Genomic DNA, 21,057 nt, shown 5'->3' on the forward strand with positions numbered 1-21,057 from the left:
CAACTTACCTTCCTTACCTCTTTCCGGCCTCCGGCCCAAAATTTACGGCCTCCGGCCCAATCTCACAATTTAAATGCATAAACCACAAATTAATACTCATTACCCAATACATCAAATTTTCAATACACCAAGCATACAAGGCCACACAATTCTCAACCCAATCATTAATTCACATTACATACCAACTATGCATATTAGCACCAACCATTTACACAATTCAAACTTAATCCGAGGGACATCTAGCCTAGGAATTCTCATCACACCACACGGTACTTAAATGAAACTTAAACCGTACCTCTTGTAGCCAAATCAATTGAGCCTCTTCTTTGAAAGTCAACACCAACCTTATCCCCAAGCCTCACCAAAGCTCCTCAAGCAACACCAACCTCCCAATTGTGCACCAAGATCATCAAATACACTAACTTAACCAATATCACATACATACATCAACCTAAGGCTCATAAAAATGACAAATCACAAGGGTTTGAGCACTTCTTATCTCAGCCCATATGAAGTAGGGATGGAACCCACTTGAAATCCATGTTGGAGTATCCCTAAACACCCAAAATCACAAGATTTCAACACTAACTACGCAAAAACGTGTAACATTGGGGAATTTCGAAAACTGGACAGAGATGAATGGAATACTCACCACAAAACTTAGATAGAATTGTAGAGGAAGAGAAGAGTGACACGTGGCCACAAACGGCTCGTCAATCGGAGCTCCGTAGCTCAAGTTATGGTGGTTTGAAGATCAAAGAGAGTTAGGTTTTCTCTCTTCTCTTCTCTCTTCTCAATTCAGCGCCCAACACCCCTCCTTTTAGGGCAAAATGAGCTGAAATGCTCATAACTAATGTTTATATATGTTGGATCTTGGGCCCACTTAGGCCCAGTTCACTTATTTTTGTCCGTTAGCCCAATTTTGGACCAAAATTTTTAAGATTAGCACTCTAAATCGCACTTAAAATATTTCTACCTCCCCAAATTATAATTTCTCATTTATTAATCTTATTTACTCATAATCAATTTTCTCAGCTGCAGTACTAGACATGTCTCAGTCGGTACTACCGGTCAAAATTTTACTGCGCGCTTTTACGCAGAAAACTATGTCTTCCGACTCGGAAAAATTCACTGAATTCAAATATCATATTTAAATCATCAAATTCCAATTGCCAAATCTTCCAACCATATTCGCTCCTACTTAACTTATTATTTAACTAATTTCGGTTAGACCGGGTATTACATTCTACCCCCCTAATAGAAATTTTCGCCCTCGAAAATTCCATCTATCACTACGAGTACGCGAGCATAGTCTGCCTTTATATCAAACACATAACAGTTCCAAGGTCCTTTTACTCTGCGTGCTTCCATTGTCGCGCTCTGATTTCTCTATCCCTGAGGGTCTCGGTCGTTCGTTCAACGCCGACCAACAGCCTCGTTCCTTACTTTTACCGGCTCATCAACCCACACCCTATTAAATCTCAAATCATGTCATCAATAAGATTGCCATCATCGTTAATCATAGCCATTATCCTACATCACTATAATCAATCAAAGATCATCACCACACCTTAATCATACTCTATCACTATCCTCTCTCTCTCTCTACCGAGCCAATTCTTCTAATCACAATTCAACTCCAAGCATAACCTCCAACTTACTTTCTTATTCTCAAACCCTCAGATTTCTATTGACTTGCTGTTATAAAGTCTTTGACTCATAAATCAAAAACCCCTTTCATTTCTAGAAATCAAATGAGTTTGGAATAGCAAGCTAACAAAATCATAAGAATCCGGCTTTCTTTTAATAATCTATAAAAGCTTTCAAGACACATCTCTTTTGTTGAAGTTACTCAGATCAAAAATCATTTTCAAAAATATAACTAACACTCCTTCAAATTCTTGGGAAAAAAATTCGACAGCACCTCCCCAAAAATTGGAGTTTACCACCCGTCACGGGTTCCCTCAAACCAATCTCAGTACCGCATTAGCATTGCAATTTAACGGTTTCCAAACTATTCCCCTGAAACCGATCATTATAAATCTTGATCTAAATCCAAGGTCACCATGACCAAACATCATAGCACTCATCTCTCGAACACGACAACTTGCACTCAATCATCATCTAAATCCAATTTCGCATCAATGATAATTTCCTCATCCGTTTAAGAACCATCAAGGCTCACAGCCACAATTAATTCCAATTATCTAGAATCATTATCTGCATAAGCTCACTAAACTTTTAAGTATTCAAAGCATAAAGCATTTCTAATCATACATCACTTTTCCTTATTATTACCATACTATGCTAACGCTTTAGCAAGCTTCCGCTATGCCACTTTGATTTCTCGTCAAGTATTATTAGTTCCATCACTTATTTTCTCAAGTACTAAACCACAACTTAACTTGACTGACAATTCAAACCAACATTTCCAAATTCATCATTTAGGACCATCCCTTATTTATTTAAATCAAAGGAACTAAAAGTCACGGGTTCAATCCGTTTACCAAAAATCTAGAAATCAACCAACTACATAACAAACATAACACATCATTCTCAACAGAAAATCATTTACATCACAGGCATTTATCCATTTGTATTAAGGCAATTCCTTACTTGGACCATCCGGCTTGCTCCTCAGTCTAATATTAAGCTCGACAGTCCCAGTTCTACTTTACATACGGTATTATAAAATCACGCACTGTCCTTTAAGCTTGATGATAATAATTACCTCAATCTTACTGTCTCAATCGGTCCGCATCTTGACTCTCTCCTTGTTGGCAATTTCTTGATACATGTCCTGGTAACCCGCACTTGTAACATACGCCTAACCCCAATCGGCACGGCCTATTTGGGTGATGACTTCCACACCTTTGACAACTCGAAACATCAGAAGCAGCCGATGCCCGTTTTCCCTTACCGTTCCTTTGGGACTCCTCACTCGTCGCAAAGTTATTCCATCCTTGGGGAAAGTGTTGTATGTATCCTCTCTCCTTAAACTCTTGACCCCTTGGTGCGAATCCTTGGTTGTGCTCTCTATGACTTCCTTTCTCTGTAACCCTCCTTTTCACACACTTTTCAGCAATCCTGCTCTTATTCACTAACTCTGAAAAAGTTTGGATCTCCATTGGTCCCACTGAACTTAAGATGTCGCTACGGAGCCCTCCTTCATACTTAATGCATTTCCATTCCTCGAAGTCTCCCGGAGCTCCCTGACACATGCGGAAAAACCTGAATAGCTCCTCAAATTTGTCTGTATACTCAGATACGGACATAGCACCTTGCTTCAGCTGCAGTAACTCCAATTCCTTGGCTGTTCTGGCAAAATTTGGGAAGTACTTCTTATAGAATTCCACTTGGAAGGCATCCCAAGTGATAGGATCATTCCCCTGTTGCAGGAGACGTCAAGCCCCTTGCCACCAATGCGATGCTTTTCCCGTGAGCAGATAGGTAGCAAATTCAACACGCTGCTCTTCAGGCACCAACTGCACTTGCAGTGCTCGCTCCATGGCCTGAAACCAAGTATCAGCTTCAATCGGATTGGTGGTTCCCTTGAACTTAGGTGGATTAACCTTTAAGAAAGTTGCCAGTGTCATCGGGCCTTGAGCTTCCCTTCCGCCATTGTCATTATTATTTATCTGTTGCCCAAGAGCCTCCACAGTGGCTTGTATAGCAGCAGCCATATTCTCCAACGCCGCCATAAGGTTTACCGGGTTTCGAGTTGACTTCTGGTTCCCGCGTGCTAGTACGATCTCTCTCACGTCCCCGACCGGGTCCACGAGGCGCCATATGGTTCCTATACACACCAAACAATCGATATCAAGTTGATCTCTCAATATCGGAAGTATAGTGCTTCAAAGTACCAAAGGTACACTTATGGACTTCATGCTAGATGTATCGGTTAGATACCCTAACTAGCACAGGCACAGACTCAGAGTATGCATTGAAGCATAAGCAGTTCCATCCCTCAGGCTCACGAGGATGAACTGCTCTGATACCAAAATGTAACACCATAATATTCAAATCCTTATGCTCGAGTCATAAGTCAATGGTATTACGGTGGTACGACTCTCAGGTAGATTTTTAATATATAAATATAGGTAAATTTAGAAAGGAGTATTAATCGAGAAGCCTGAAAAGAGTAGAAATAAAATCGCGAAGACGTATCACTCACGTTTCGACAACAAAAAGTTAAACTGTTAAGCCGAACGCGATATATGGACAAGGCATAAAGGAGATTAAGAGATAGATAATAGATAGATATTTATAGCATAAGTAAATAGCCACTAGTCGCGACCCGTGAAGTTTAGGCCGGCTTGGGTACAGTATGAAAGTAGTTGACAACAGTATATCCTAATCTCTCCCAAAGGAAACATAAGAGCCTCTATAGGCAAGTTTCAAAAGAGTTCAATAGATAATATAATCTTTTCAAAATAAAGGTGGAGAGATTCTAAGCAAAACACAATGTAGAGAGAATAAATAACTTCGCCGTCTCTCAGACGAACCACAGCTCACTTCTGAGCACCTGGACCTGTATCTGAAAAATAAGAGATATATACGGAATGAGAACCCCGGGCCCATGGGTTCCCAGTACGGTAAAAGTTCTAAATAAATACAATGCACTGCAATAAAAACTCACTAAGCATCCTAAACTTCTTCACCAAATATCCAGCCTAGATTCTCACTAATCCATGAATAGGCAACTGTCGTAAGGGGATACTAAATCTAGTTCATGTTACACATGTTTCCCAACTCGCTGACTCTTCCATGAATCAGACTTAGAATCATAAGCAAAACCATCACCAGTGGTTCTATCTCAGCAATTTTGTATCAATACATCATACCCTCACCTGGAGCTAGTGAAACCACATCACTGCGTCTTCCCAGGGAGCTCAAATTATCTCATTCAATGATCATCATCATCATCATCAATCGTATTATCAAATCATCTCATCAAGAATAGCCCCAAACATCCACCGACACCAGCATGAGGGGCCTCTCAGTTGTACAAACACACGCAATACAAGCAAGTAATACACAAATAAGGTACAAGTAGAACAAGTAACACATAATTAGGTAACATAGCATATATGATGTAGAAATCCAAAAGCCAGTGGAACAACCACTACTGCGGCTACTAACCAGGCGGGTGTTTAAAAGCTCAACCTGGAGCGAGTGGATTCACCACTATTGCCGCTACTACCCAGGCGTCACAATCTCTGACCTGGAGCAAGTGGGACGAACCACAACCCTTGCTACTGCCCAGGATCTCAAAACATACATTCATTCAGTTTAAAAGCAATTATCATTGTTATCAAATCTCAAACATTAACCTGGAGCAAGTGGGACGAACCACAACCCTTACTACTGCCCAGGTATCACAAATACATTCATTCAAAACTCCATAATTAAACTCGTTTATCATAAACATCCTTTTCCGTCTCATATCCGGAGCAAGTGGACAACGCCACTGCCTACTACCCGGGGTTACACATCATATTTCAACATTTTCCATTATTATCTATTTAACACATTCATTCATTAATCATATATGCATTTATACTCAGCCATAATCAATAATGGCTTTGCCGTAACCCGGCAATAACTCATCCATCCAGCTCATGGTTCAATCAAGAACCAGCCATTTATCAATAATTATAGCCCTTCGGCTCATGACATACACGGTACTTCTACCGTATCCTCCATATCTCATATAATCATCTTTGATCATCATTGATCACAACCTCTCCCCTTACTTCATTCGCAAGTTACCACATTCCCTAGCTCCTTCCTCCTTGCTAGGCATATCATAATGGTTTAATACATAAGGGGTGAGATCGGAGGCTTAGAAGTATGAGATTTAGTTTTTAAAACTCAAAAATCAACTTTTGGATGAAAACAGGGCCACGCGCACGCGTGGATGGCCACAAAGCTTATCGATGCGTATGCGTCATACACGTGATCGCGCGGATTAAAACACAGCCAGACGACGTGTACGCGTCAGCCACGCGTACGCGTGGGTGCATTTGCACCCCAGGCACAAAACTGGCATAACTCTCAGGAAAATGGCTGGGTATTGGGTGCAGCGCATCGACGCGCACGCACACACCATGCGCACGCGTGGATGGTGCCTTCTTGAAGAACGACGCGTACGCGCCAAGTGCGCCTACGCGTGGAGGGTCATTCTGCTAAAAATTTTTCTAAGTTAAAAGCTGCAGAATTCACATATTCAACCCCCAATCTTCTGACGGACATAACTTTCTCATTTCAAATCGTTTTTCGCCTGTTCTTCGAACGGCATGGACATCCTGGATCCAATTTCACTTCTAAACAAGTTTTGCATAAAACAGAGATCCAGAGTCCAAGTTATGTCCCATCAAAGTATGCCCAAAAACCATATTTTCATACAAAACCACAAGTTTCCCTTTTCAAAACAAGTCATTTTCAACCCTTTTTAAAATCAACCAAAACATGCTAGTTTCAACGTTTTTTGAAATCAATAAAAAATATACCAAAATCAACATCAAGCCTCCTTAACTCATACATTAACACTTTGCCATGATTCACAAAACCGCCAAATAACCATTTTTACCCATTTCAAACAAATGGCTAAATTACAAACACATCAACATGTCATACATCCTTCCTCATCCCAATTTCCTACAATACTATTTCCAATCAACCATCATTATACATAATCAATGTGATACTCACTATCACGTGGTTTCACCCACAAATCAACCTTAATCATTCCTCAAGCATATATCACAACATACATATCTCTCATGCATTATCATACCATCAAGACATCAATAAGCATAATCACATATATGACCACATAATATTTCTCAACCAAAATCAAACATACCTCATCTACATAATTTCACCCAACATTACCAAATTCCACACTTCAACTCCTCAAATCTTATTATTCAATAACCAACCCAATCATTCACATATTCATTATCTGAAATTCATCCAATCACTTGTGTCATCATACAATGCACACATCAACTTACCTTCCTTACCTCTTTCCGGCCTCCGGCCCAAAATTTACGGCCTCTGGCCCAATCTCATAATTTAAATGCATAAACCACAAATTAATACTCATTACCCAATACATCAAATTTTCAATACACCAAGCATACAAGGCCACACAATTCTCAACCCAATCATTAATTTACATTACATACCAACTATGCATATTAGCACCAACGATTTACACAATCCAAACTTAATCCTAGGGACATCTAGCCTAGGAATTCTCATCACACCACACGGTACTTAAATGAAACTTAAACTGTAACTCTTGTAGCCAAATCAATTGAGCCTCTTCTTTGAAAGTCAACACCAACCTTATCCCCAAGCCTCACCAAAGCTCCTCAAGCAACACCAACCTCCCAATTGTGCACCAAGATCATCAAATACACTAACATAACCAATATCACATACATACATCAACCTAGGACTCATAAAAATGACAAATTACAACGGTTTGAGCACTTCTTACCTCAACCCATATGAAGTAGGGATGGAACCCACTTGGAATCCATGTTGGAGTATCCCTAAACACCCAAAATCACAAGATTTCAACACTAACTACCCAAAAACGTGTAACAGTGGGAATTTTGAAAACTGGACAGAGATGAATAGAATACTCACCACAAAACTTAGATAGAATTGTAGAGGAAGGGAAGAGCGACGCGTGGCCGCAAACGACTTGTCAATCGGAGCTCCGTAGCTCAAGTTATGGTGGTTTGAAGATCAAAGAGAGTTAGGTTTTCTCTCTTCTCTTCTCTCTTCTCAATTCAGCGCCCAACACCCCTCCTTTAGGGCAAAATGAGCTGAAATGCTCATAACTAATGTTTATATATGTTGGGTCTTGGGCCCACTTAGGCGCAGTTCACTTATTTTTGTCCGTTGGCCCAATTTTGGACCAAAACCTTTAAGATTAGCGCTCTAAATTGCACTTCAAATATTTCTATCTCCCCAAATTATAATTTCTCATTTCTTAATCTTATTTACTCATAATCAATTTTCTCAGTTGCAGTACCAGACAGGTCTCATCCGGTACTGCCGGTCGAAATTCCACTGCGCGCTTTTACGCAGAAAACTATGTCTTCCGACTCGGAAAAATTCACTGAATTCAGATATCATATTTAAATCATTAAATTCCAATTGCCAAATCTTCCAACCATATTCGCTCCTACTTAACTTATTATTTAACTAATTTCGGTTAGACCGGGTATTACACGAGCAAAAATCCCGGTGACGGCGGCTATAACAACCATGTGACGTTAAAACCTTTCCAGAATTTCAAAAGAATAGAAACGACACTTAAACTCTTATCGGCGGTGGAACTTCGCGGCAGCAGAGGCGTTCCTGGCGGCAGAGGCTCGGCCCGAAGCTTCGGCGGTGGTCCCGAAAGTCACAAAACCCCTCTCGGCGGTCAGAAACATCGAGACGCAGCTTCCTTCTCCGACAGCGACACCTGCGGCAGCCTTAACCCTTTTTTGACGGCGGTTTGGCTTACCTCCATTAATAGCAGCGAGCTCAGATGGTGGCAGTGGCGAGCCCTAGCGTCAGCGACCACCACGGTGACAACAGCGATGGCAGCAACGCTGCTTTTCCTCTCTGGCTGTCACGTTCTCTCTGCGAGCTCCCTCTCACTCTTCGGGTTCTTCTCAAGCGATAGCGGCAGCCTCCATTAATGGCACCAGGACATGACGGTGACGCCGGGTTGAGACGGAACGGCGATGGGGGGGCGACCCTGCGAACAACAACGGCAGTCTCAACTGGGCAAGGCGCGGCGACAGAATGGCTCCCCGCGTGCAACAGCTTGGCGTCTCCTTACTTCAGAGGCATTGGCGGTGGTGGCGAGACCTAGTGGCGTCGGCGGACAGCCCCCTTCCTCCCCTTCCCTGTTCCGTTTCTTTCTTTCATGGTGAAGGAAAAAATGGCGTGTTTGCTTGCTGCTGGGTCTTGGGGGGAAACGGGTAACTGGGTTAGGGTTTCAAGGTTAAAGTCGTGTGTGTTAAGTTTTAAGATTAGGGTAAAATTAAGTACAAGGGTAATTTTGTAATTTCAAATAAAAATAGGGATAATATAGTAATTAGAAATAAATTTTAATCCAACAATAATAATGTATAAAAATACTATTTGTTCATCAATTTCACAAGTTGTTTTCAATAAAATGTTCAAATCCAATAATTAGAAATAATATAATTAAATTCTTTATTTTTTCAAAATAGTAATATTAATATTTTAAAATATTAATCATTTAGTCCAAATCATATAAAATGCTGATTATTTCATAACTATCAACTTTATAATTTAAATATAGAAAATAATTCAATAATTGTAAAATTGGATAATCATCTTAATCTATTTCAAATTCAATTAATCGAAACTTGCTTTGATTACCTTTAATATTGAATTTGAAATTAGCTCATGATAGCCCTTTTTCAAAAGTTCTGGGTCTTACATTCTCAGCATATTCTCTATTTTAAACATGTGAGCGGCACATGTTTGACAATAGGGACCAATTTATAATTTTAGTGAATGTATGATGATCAACCGTGTAATTTAACTATTTAAAAATGACCAAAAACTCGCTAGGCTATTTGAACCCATCCCGCCCTCCCGCAGCTCTCTCACTCTCACTTTCTCACTTTCTAAAATCGCACCCCAACCCTAGGACTCTTTGTCTCTCACCTTGGCTCACCATCCCTCGTGAGCACAAATGCGGCGGATACGGCGTGACAACGGTAAATCGAGATGAAAGACAGTGAGCGTTGGGATTGGGGTGTCGTTTTGAAAAGTGAGAAAGTGAGAGCGAGAGAGATGGGGAAGGCGGGGTGGGTTCAGATAGTCTAGAGAGTTTTTGGTCATTTTCAAATTTTTTAATTACACGGTTAGTCGTCATATTTTCACTAAAATTAAAAATTGATCCTTATTGTTAAATATGTGCAGATCACATGTTTAAAATAGAGATTATTTTGGGAATATTCTGTTAAATCGAACACTTTTTGAACGGCAGGGACTAAATTGTAAATTTTAATTCTCTTTAGGAACTTAATTATAAACTTTTAAAGTGTAGAGACTAATTTATAATTTCACTGAAAGTGTAGGGATCAACGGTGTAATTTAATCATAAATTAAACAACACATATATTTAATTTACACATAAATATATAATAACTGATTTTAATAACTAATTTTAATATATAATTTGATATTTTATACTTTACTAATTTACGGATCTAGAGATTTAGATTGGGATATTTTGAAATGGTGGATACTATTATAAAAATTTTACAATTATTTTTATGTAAAGATGTATCTTTTTTATCATTAGATAATGAATTGTAGGGTTTGATTTGATATGTTATAAAAGTGTTATCTTTTTTCTAAAATGTGGAATAAAGCACATTTTTAATATAAGACTCTTTATAAAAAAATATTTTTAACATTTTCATTTGAGTAGGTGCCTTTTGAAATTTTGTTTCACATGTGTATTCATTATTGGATGACTATAACTAAAATTTGGGAGTTTATTACTTAAACAAAAAACTAGCTCCACCTTTAGCCGTGCCAACTAATTTGTCTTTCAAACTTTTTAAGAATAAGAGAGCTATTTCTATGAAAACATCATTATTTTAAAAAATAACGACTTAAAAATAATGCCTAAATAACTTTCATAATAGTTCGAGCTAGCATCCATCATCTCATTGCTAGCATTTGGTCTTTGATATAAGAAAATTTTTGTAGTTCTTAAGAAACCATCTTGACATTCTAAATATTTTATCCTCGTGTATGTTATAAGCAGAGAGAATTAGCTTTGGTAGATTAGGGGGTAGAAGGGTAATTAACTTTCTCTTTCTCAATCTCAATACTGATTATTAGAACAGGATTTTATATGAAATACATATTAACTTGTAAATATCAGGTACGTAGACCACATTATTATAAGAATAATTAGGTATTCAAAATAATATAGTTATAGCATATAATCAATAAATTAATTGGAGGATATACTAACCAATAATAAGGGATGAAATATTTTACTTTGTCCTTTTCCCTACTAACTACTTTAACATGATCAATTGAGTCAAATAAATCTTCGATCACCATATTGAAAAAATACGTTTTTAAATAGAAATTCAAGAACAGCAAGCAAGAACAACGCGTATAAATAGCAAACTCCCACCCCCACATTTAATTCGGCAGTAGCAAAGGTTTCAACAACAATAATAATAATAATAATAATCGGTTTTATTATTAGATTTCTGAAGGTACTGGCTACGTGCATAGAGAGAAAATGGGAAGGTCCCCATGCTGCGATGAAAACGGCCTAAAGAAAGGACCATGGACTCCTGAAGAAGATCAAAAGCTAGTCGATCATATTCAGAAACATGGCCATGGAAGTTGGAGAGCTCTTCCTAAGTTAGCAGGTTCTTTACTAATCATCTCTAATTTCTCATAATCTTATTTATCATAGATATCTCTTCCTAATTAATCATCAATTCATTTATTTGATTTAATTTGCAGGGCTTAATAGATGTGGAAAAAGCTGTAGACTAAGGTGGACTAACTATTTGAAGCCTGACATTAAGAGGGGGAAATTCTCCCAAGAAGAGGAGCAAACTATTCTGCATCTGCATTCCATTCTTGGAAATAAGTACTACTTTCATTTAATATCATTTTCCTTCTTCTAAATTATTTATATTTATGAACCGCACTACTCGTTGAACGGTTATTTTAAATGCTTTTGGATTTTTGGGGGACATGCATGGTGAAATGAAACGAGAAAGAACGCAGAGTATTAATTTTGCTTGCTTAGCTTGAAGTATTTTATTCTGGGTATATTATATTAATTAACCTCTCCAAAATTAGTTGGTATTAAGTAAAAGTAATTCCCTGAATTTTGTTTGCATATATTTTTCTTCGATTATTATTATTATTATTATTATTATTATTATTATTATTATTATTATTATTGCTGATTTCTATATATATGCATATGTTTGTTGTTGATAGATGGTCAGCAATTGCAACTCATCTTCCAGGAAGGACAGACAATGAGATAAAAAATTTCTGGAACACTCATTTAAAGAAGAGGCTAATTCAGATGGGTTTCGATCCAATGACACATCAGCCAAGAACTGATCTTTTTTCAACATTGCCATATCTACTAGCTTTGGCCAGCATCACCGATTTTATGGATCATCATCAATCGTTTGATGAACATTCTCTAAGGCTCCAATTAGAGGCAGTTCAATTAGCAAAGATTCAACAACTTAATTACTTACTTCAATCCACTACTATTTCTACTACTACTACTACTACTACTACTAATAATAATAATAATAATAATTCCTTATTAAGCAACATTATTAGTAGTAGTATTAATACCAATAATAACTCCTATGACCAAAATAATAATTCCATCACAGACATTGAAGCTTTCAATTTATTAAATTCAATCACGAATAATAATGTCAAAGAAAATAACCCAGTTACCACATTTTCTCATGATGAGATTATTGTTGATTCTTCTTCCCAACCACTCCACCAATCAAGCAACATGCTATTACCTCATTTATTAGACCCACAGCCACAAGTCTCTTTGACAAGTTCCCAATCAAGTTTGAATAGTACTAAGCTGGATCAAGGTATTACTACTACTAATAATAATAATAATGATTTGGAAGTTATGGGTAGTGAAGGCGATTATCACATGATTTCTCCATGGAACATCACAACATCTTTATCATCATCTTCGTCATTGTCGTCATCTCCTGCATCTTCATCTGTTCCACTAAATGCAAGCAGCAGCAATACTTCTAGCTATGGTGGAACCTCCTCTTACTGGCCTGAACTTTTTTATGGGAATCCCATTATGCATGATGAGTTATACTAATATTTAATTTAATTTGAAAGAGGTTATTATTGTGTATGCTGTCTTATGCTCTCATCAGAACATTGTTTTCTTCTTTCCAAATATACTTGGGGACAAAGCACATAGAATTTGTTGAGATTTCGTCATAATTACTTTCAGTTATCGGTTACATCAATGTTGTTCCTTATTTGCTCAATTAAAATCTGAATATTTATTTTCTTGTTATTTTATTGTCTGTCTAATATGTACTTAGTTTGCATAAAGTTCTTACCTCGGATGAAATGGTATTATGGCAACAAGGATAAAGGAACCCAGGTTATGAGGATCACGGTTCATAACCCCATTAAAATTACACACACATTTTGTTAATTTGACTTCATATCATAAAAAATTATAGGAAGCTTATCAAGTGCACAGCATAGAGCCTCGATATCGCACTGAAGTTAAGGATATATTTTGAGGATAAAGATTACGATCCATAAATGGATGAGGTTGAATAATAATCATTCGAGGAGTACGTCAATAATTTAATTGCTGCCCAAAAGCTAAAGGTCGAAACAATGACAATAGTCGCATGGATGGATTCTTGAAATGTTAATGTTAGTGGTAAAATTTTTTTCTTTGATTTTGGATACTTTATATTTTTAGTTTTTTATTTTATTTTTTTTGTGTAATGACAATTATTTAGATGTTTGTTTTTTCCTCTTTTAGAGGACGACATGAGAAAAGGAATGAGTTTGAGCGTCAATGAGGCTTTATCACTTCCTTCGAGTAGAAAGCACTATAAAAAAAAAATACGCTAAGCAACGTTGACTTCTCCGATAAATTTATAACCGTCGAATTTAGGATCGTACCCAATCAGACGGTAAAATCTTTGGCAGTAACAAGTTATTGACAATATTTTTTTGACAAAATTAACGGGGGATTCTATACATAATTGGTGAAATTATGAAAGTGGTTATCATGGATGATTTCAGATGGTAACTTTGAGATTATGTATTCTGGTTTTGCGTCTTATTATTGTCGGAGTTATCTCCTGAGTAAATCTGATGATAACATATTATTTTATATTTATTAAATTAAAATTTATCGACAGATTAATCGATGATAAATCTAACGATAATTATAAATATTTTTATTTTTTATCTTTTTTGAACCGGTTAAAACTCAATATATACCATCATGAATAAGTGAACAATTAATAGTCAAATTCTAATTAGTAAAAATCAAGTAGTATTTTTAATAAAAACAGTCAACTATAATGTAAAATAATAAATGTACAAAATAAAAGGTTAAAGAGATAAAATAAGTACGGTCAAATAAAGTAAAACAAAACTTTAATCACTACGAACCTTGATAGTCATCATTGTTTTCATCTCCCTGGTCTTATTGAGGCAGCGGTCTAGGTGGTAGTGTTAGTGCCTGTGCAGAGGACGAAGAGCCCCCTCCAGTAATAGCGCTGCCATCAGTGTGCATATAGCTAGTCATAGTGTACTGCCATCTAGTGTCGCATCCACTGAATCTGCTCCAACTCCTGCCTAAACTCCTGCCTCAGGGACTCTATCTCTACATCACAAGCATTTCTCACTGCCATACGTGCGAGGAACTTGTTATATCTCTTCTCAGCCAGATGCAGCTAGTGACCCTGGTCCTGAAGACTTTGGATGAGGTAGTGAACTTGCTCCCATAAATTGACGCTTAGGATCGGCAGGGCTGGTGGATGAGGTGGACAAATCCTTTAAGCACTACAACAAAACAACATTTTGGTGACGTTTTTTTAATGTTTGGTGACGGTTTTAAATGTCACTAAATGGTTTTGCGACGATTAAAAAAAGCGTCACAGATTTGAAGGTCACCAGCTAACATAGTGACGGTTTTGGACCACCGTTGGTAAGGAGTGTCGCTAAATTGTTTATGACGGTTTTTAAAATATAAAATCGTCACTAATTTGTAACACTTGTAAAGGTACGTATTTCGCAACGTTTTTAAACTGTCGTTAAATTAGTAAATCCTGTGTCAGCTTTTTTATATTTCATGACTATTTTAAACCGTCACAATTTAGCGATAATTTAAAACCGTCACTAAATTACTATTTAAGCTGTCATAATATTTTTAGTGACAGTTTTTCTATTTAAAACCGTTACTAAGTTACTTATTCCCTTGACACTTTTTTTCTGTATTTAATGACTGTTTTAAACTGTCATAATCTCTCTAACATCAAAACTTTCTTTTATTAAATATTGCAAAAAATATTTCTATTCTAAATAATAATTTATACGTGCCTACCAACAAAATAATAAATGGCATTATATTTCAACAAATTTAAACTTAATCCCACAAGTTTTAACAAAATAGCAACAATGTATTTCAAAAGTTGAATTCGACAAGTTTTACATAGTCATAATCCATAAAATGTAAATTCAAAAAATCCTAAATTAATCTAAACATGTAAAGCTAACAATTGCACTTATGACTAAATCCTCAACTTTTTTTTTGCAACTTTGCTTTAACTTCAACCTCAATAGTATTCAACTTCAGCAATTATTTCACAAGCAACTCTTCAACATAAGAAACTCTCTCTTGTCCTCTTCAACAATTTTTTGTGATTCCCCTGAAGACCCAAATAAGATAAATCATGCATCAATGAAAAATATTCTAGTGATAGATATCTATAATCATTATTCATTAGAACAATAATTGAAAATAAAATCTGAGCTACCTTTCAACTTATTCTGCCCTGATTTGCATTGTTTCGGCTCACTTGCCGGTTTATTTTGACAAAGCAAGTTTATAATCACGCAGCATGAAAGTGTAATCACCCAAAACTCTAATCTGTGACTCAATAGAGCTGTAATTATACCTTCAGCAATGAAAACAAAAGCCTCATTAGAAAAATGCATGACGTCAAGTGAAACATAGATAGCATATGTCTATATTCTATCACAAAGATAATTATATTTTCTTATATATATATATACACACAAAGACATGTATAACATTACAGTTTTTAAAAATAAATAAAAAAGATGAAGTGTTAAAAAAAACATGTAAAACATTACAGTTAGTAATTGGTGCTGGTGGCAAAAGCAACTTACCTCATTGATATCATCAGTGTTAAGAAAGCAACCGAGACCTTGACTAAGTGATGCATCAGACATCTGTTACAAATTTCAGCAGACAATCAGGTGGTGGTTGTACTGGCGTTGGATGTGCCGGAGGTTCTTCCTCTTTCACAGGCTCAGAAGGTGGAGCTGCAGAGGGTGTAGGTGGACTTTCCTCCTGCGTTTTTGGTGCCTTTTTGTATTCGATAGCCAAAACTTTTTTTGGAGACGCAGTTTTATCATTAGGCTACGTTTAATAAACATGAAAACCTGGTTGGTTAAATATATTAATATAATCCCACCCAACTTGGGTTGCTATAAACCATCCCTGCTCAACTTTAATAAACTTCTCTCCATGTCCCATATCAAGATTACAACATATTTCATAAAACTCTGACAGTCTTTCAACCTGAATTCATATAAAGAATGTTAAAATATGAATATAACTATCATGATATACAATTTTAAGGGGAAAAAAGAAAGAAGAAAAGTTATCCATAAGTCTAAGAGATACCAGTTGCCCAACCTTCCGATATATATCAAGTGCTTTCACAGCATCACTGCGTTGCATCTCAAAGAACTGCCAGAATAGTCTATTAAATACATAGGTAGTTAAACATCAAGCTCCAAATCCAATGAAGAAAATAACATACCTTATCAAGCATATTGACTGTGCCATCACTAATAGCTTGATAAATTTTCATACTTTTCGACTTTAACTATCAAGACTAATCAGATGAAGGATATTTTATTTTATACTTATATTATAATTATTAAGACTAATCAAATGAATTGAAGGTTATAAGTGCATGCATGATCTCTATTCACATTAAGTGGGTATACTGGTATCTAAGAAAGCACTTTTAATAAACATGTTAAACAATTCTATTGTACCATTAATGATTATCAGTTTAGCACCGTATATCCAAAAATCAACTTTTGCAAATTCCATATCAGTGCATCAATTTTACTATTATCTATCTTTTTAATTAGAAATGCATCAAATTAACCATAATTCTAGTTGAAATATTTCACCGAGCACGTTGTGTGCAAGTAAAATCAAAATGAATTTTAATGCAGACACAATTTAAAGCTTACAACAAAATAATTCACTATATAATAAGATACAAAACATGAGCTCTCAGATGAAGAATCAATAAAAAATTGAAAATCACAAGTAACATTAGTAGTACCAAAGAATAACAATCATGTATAGGTTATTCACTATCAAATGAACAATAAAGACATTGCAGGAGAAACAAATATAGTAGAAGAACAATCAAATACTCACTACTAGAATTCAATATTATGGTTCGAAGAGAAGAAATAGTCGCCAAAAAAGGGATTAGGGTTTCCACTCACAAAAGAGGGAAAGAAAAAGGACAGCGTGGGGGACAGCAAACTCAAACCATGATGAACATAGAATGGCGAACTCTAACCCTGATGGCAAATGGCGAGAGACGGTGAATGGCGAACGGTGACTCTAACCGTGACGATGAAAGGCAAATGGCGAAATTGAACCGCGACAGTAAACGGCAAACGTGAACTGTAGCACAATGATAGTTGTTACTTCTCTTCCTGAAAAATGTGAATAGAGTTTTTGACAAAAAGAGTAAAAAAAAGAGGGAGACACTCAGAGATATTGACTACATTAGTGACGGATAAAAAATTACATGTATAAATGTCATTATGTAAAGGAATAGAGACCCTTAAAATAAGAGTTGTAAATTAAGTTAGCTATATCATTAATTTGGTGTAGTGAAAGTACAAGTGCCAAGGTTTCTAGCAAAGAATGACTGCAACTCGTAGACGCGATTCTTGTATGGCTTGGATGCGGTCTGGCACCACACCGCATCAGGATTGACGATAGATGTAAAGGAGTCATTGTTGTCATTCCCATTCTGTTGAGATTGCTAGGTTGCAGCCTCCAAATTTTGCGTGTTGGATTCCTACCACATTCTATGCAAAGGTGATTAGGACCACAATGAATTGAAAACAAATATATGTTATGAAATAACCCATGAAGTTTACTCACATAATAATCCACAGACTACTAATCAACAAATCTCTCCTTGTTTTTCTTCAAAGTTTGAGTATACTTAAAGGTCTCCGCTATCGTTGCCTCCTAATCCAATGACTTAGATTGCACATATTGAAACAATAGGTCTAATCAAATGACAACTAGTTTAAAAATCAAAGATAAAACGAACTTAATGTAAGAACCAGAGTTTTTTTTATGTAAAACTATTTTAATAAAATAATAATTTTAACTGCCCAGAATCGGTTCAAAAAATTAGACATCTTAATTTTAAACTATAAAAGTAAAATTTGATTTCGATAATTTTTTTTGAAAAATGTATCTTTTGCGAAAGATTTTTGTAAAAATACGTACCGGTGATTAAGCCGGAAGTACCCGCTTTAGTCTGTCCGGTACCGTGTATTTTTGGAAAATAAGATTTCGAAAGTTTGATTTATTATTTTGAAAAGACAAAAATAATTTAGAATTTAAAACTGGATGCTAATCTTAAAGGTTTTGGCCCAAAGTATGCCAAACAGACAAAAAACACTAACGGGTTAGACCGGATCCAAAGCGGAGCAAGGCCCAACATATATAAATCCATTAATGAGTCAAATCAGCTCATTCCACCCCAAAATAAGTGAAAGGGCGCTGCTGCTGGTGAGAGAAGGGAGGAAGAAGGTTACTATTCACACTCTCACTATTTTGCTTGTAACTTGAGCTACGGAGCTCCGATTGACGAGCCGTTTATGGTACGCGTTGCTCTCGTCAAGCCCGTCATTTCTAACTAAGTTTTTTTTGGCAAGAAATCAAAACTCAAGCTCTAGTTTCCTGCCCTATAAGTTTTGCATTTTGTATTATCATTTTTGAGTAGATTTTGTGATTTTATTTGCTTAGGGATGATCTAGCATTGGATTATTGTTGGGTTTTGCCCCTAATCTCATTAGGTAACGTAAGGTTTAACTAAATCCTTGTGTTTAGTTGTTTTGTGAACCCTAGGTTTGATGTTTTGTATGTAATATGTTGTTAGTTTGAGCTTTGGTGCTTGTTGGAGTTGCCTTGGCTTTTTAGAAGCTTGTGGGATCCAAGTTTTGGTGTGTTGTGCATATTGGGGATCGATCAAGGTATGGTTTCAGTTTTCTTGATGTAATATATAATATTTCTAGACACTTAGACTAGTGAACCATAAGATAGGATTGAATGATGTTGGTTTATGCTTAATTATATATGAAATTATGTTGTATGATGAAGAGGAGTATATGGAATATTAGAATGTGCAATATATGATTATGATGATGATGAGTGTTGATGATTATTATGTGCGATGATAGATATTGATGAGTATAATGATGTAATGTTGTTAAGATAGTGCTTGTCATGTTAGAGATTAATTGGTGAGAATAGTGAATAATGATTATGAGTGTTGATTAATGATTGAATTGGAAATTATGGATTTGTATTGATTTATGGTATAATGGTTGAGTGAATTAGGTGTGGAAATAATGGAAATACAATAGAATGGTAGAGTGTAGTATGTGGTAGTATTTTGGAATGAAATTGGGTATGTTTTAGTTTGGTTTGGTTTGGTTTTGAATTGAGAGATTTGGTGAAATTGAGTTTTTAATGTTTTTGGTAAAAATGGGTTTTAGGCCAGCTTTGGCAGGTCATATCTTGAGCTACAGTTTTTTAAATTAATTAAATTTTGCATCAAATTAAATATAATTCAAAGATCTTTAAAATGGTATAGATTTCGTGGAAATCAGAATTTCGTAGAAAAAGATATGATCGTTGGAAGCTGGCATCAGAAATCTTATTTCTATGTTCTTGAAGAAATTGTGAGTTCTAATTTGTGTGCGCACGCACACTACTGTGCACGTGCTCTGAGCATGGGTCATGTTTTTACTTGTGCGTACGCACACCCTTGTGCACACGCACACCCTGTAATTTTTAAGAAAATGTGCGTACACACACTCTTGTGCGCACGCACACATAGGAATATGCCTACTGTTCAGAGCGTTCACACACTCTGGTACACACAGACATTCTATAAAATTTGCAAGTTTGCGTACGCACAATATCATGCATACACACAAGCTGGGAAAAACTTTTCTGGGAGTGCGTATGCACAACTCTATGTGTACGCACACTGCCCTGTGTTTCAATGAAAACCTTGTTTTTAACTGTTTTAACTTCCCGGCAAGCTTGCAAACTTCTGTAACACTTGTTTAAAACCTTTTTGCCAGTTTTAGGGTCTTAAATCAAGGGAAAAAACAATAAAGGAATAAAAAGGGTATGTTCAGTTATGAGTTTAGAGCTGGTGACATAGGTTTTGGAAGGTTTGTGTAATTTCTAGCTTGAGTTGGTGAATGTTGAGTTGTGAGGTATATGATTGAAGAGATTTTTGAGAAATAGGAATGCTTATGATGAATTTGAGAAGTTGGAAACCAGTGATGGTTATGGTAAGTTGAGAACTTGGAAAGAAATGATGAAATTATTAGATTATATGGGAGTGTGCAGAGCCTATATCTCTGGCGTGGTAATTTTTCTGCTGCAAGAGTATGCCCAACACTATATCTTTGGAATGATTTATGATGAGATAGTTGTTGTTGTTTCCTTCTCTACTACATTAGTGTGCAGAGCCTATATCTCTAGCATAGCAGACTCCCTGCTGCATGAGTGTGCAGAGCCTATATGTCTGGCGTGGCAGATTTCTCTGCTGCATGAGTGTGCAAAGCCTATATCTCTGGGCATAGCAGGAAGGCTACGTCCAGGAGGATGTGTCGGGTTGGCATTTATAGACCGACAAGTAATATCACGAGTCAATAGAAAAAGGCATTCCTCATATGCATCTTCTATATGCTTGTTTATTTTGCTTAACTTCAGTTTTGCCTAAATGAATCACATGTCTACTTGCTATTTATTTACTTGCTGTAAATGCATATTACTTGTGCTTTACTTGTCTGCATTATCTATGTTTTTTTGGGATTGAGGAGGTTTGGAAGGCGGTGGCGATGGGATCGCATGGAGGTTAGGCTAGC

At 36.4% G+C, this 21,057-nt stretch overlaps 1 protein-coding gene across 1 annotated transcript; it reads left to right on the forward strand.

Annotated features, from left to right (window-relative positions):
* Window positions 1-11,247: 11,247 nt before the first annotated feature.
* On the forward strand, window positions 11,248-13,126 carry LOC107459102 (transcription factor MYB93-like). The gene is made up of 3 exons (XM_016077316.3): window positions 11,248-11,453; window positions 11,551-11,680; window positions 12,040-13,126. The coding sequence occupies exons 1-3, from the start codon at window positions 11,321-11,323 to the stop codon at window positions 12,920-12,922; spliced, it is 1,146 nt and encodes a 381-aa protein (XP_015932802.1). The 5' UTR covers window positions 11,248-11,320; the 3' UTR covers window positions 12,923-13,126.
* Window positions 13,127-21,057: the final 7,931 nt, after the last annotated feature.

The sequence above is a fragment of the Arachis duranensis genome, chromosome 7 (genome assembly GCF_000817695.3).
Source record: "Arachis duranensis cultivar V14167 chromosome 7, aradu.V14167.gnm2.J7QH, whole genome shotgun sequence".
In the NCBI taxonomy this organism is placed as follows: Eukaryota; Viridiplantae; Streptophyta; class Magnoliopsida; order Fabales; family Fabaceae; genus Arachis; species Arachis duranensis.

What these genes read in the sequence shown, in the direction of transcription:
- LOC107459102 (XM_016077316.3), top strand. Translation starts at nt 11,321, where the DNA reads ATGGGAAGGTCCCCATGCTGCGATGAAAACGGCCTAAAGAAAGGACCA. An exon ending in AGCTCTTCCTAAGTTAGCAG is followed by an intron (nt 11,454 to 11,550) that starts GTTCTTTACTAA and finishes TTTAATTTGCAG; the next exon opens with GGCTTAATAGATGTGGAAAA. An exon ending in CATTCCATTCTTGGAAATAA is followed by an intron (nt 11,681 to 12,039) that starts GTACTACTTTCA and finishes TGTTGTTGATAG; the next exon opens with ATGGTCAGCAATTGCAACTC.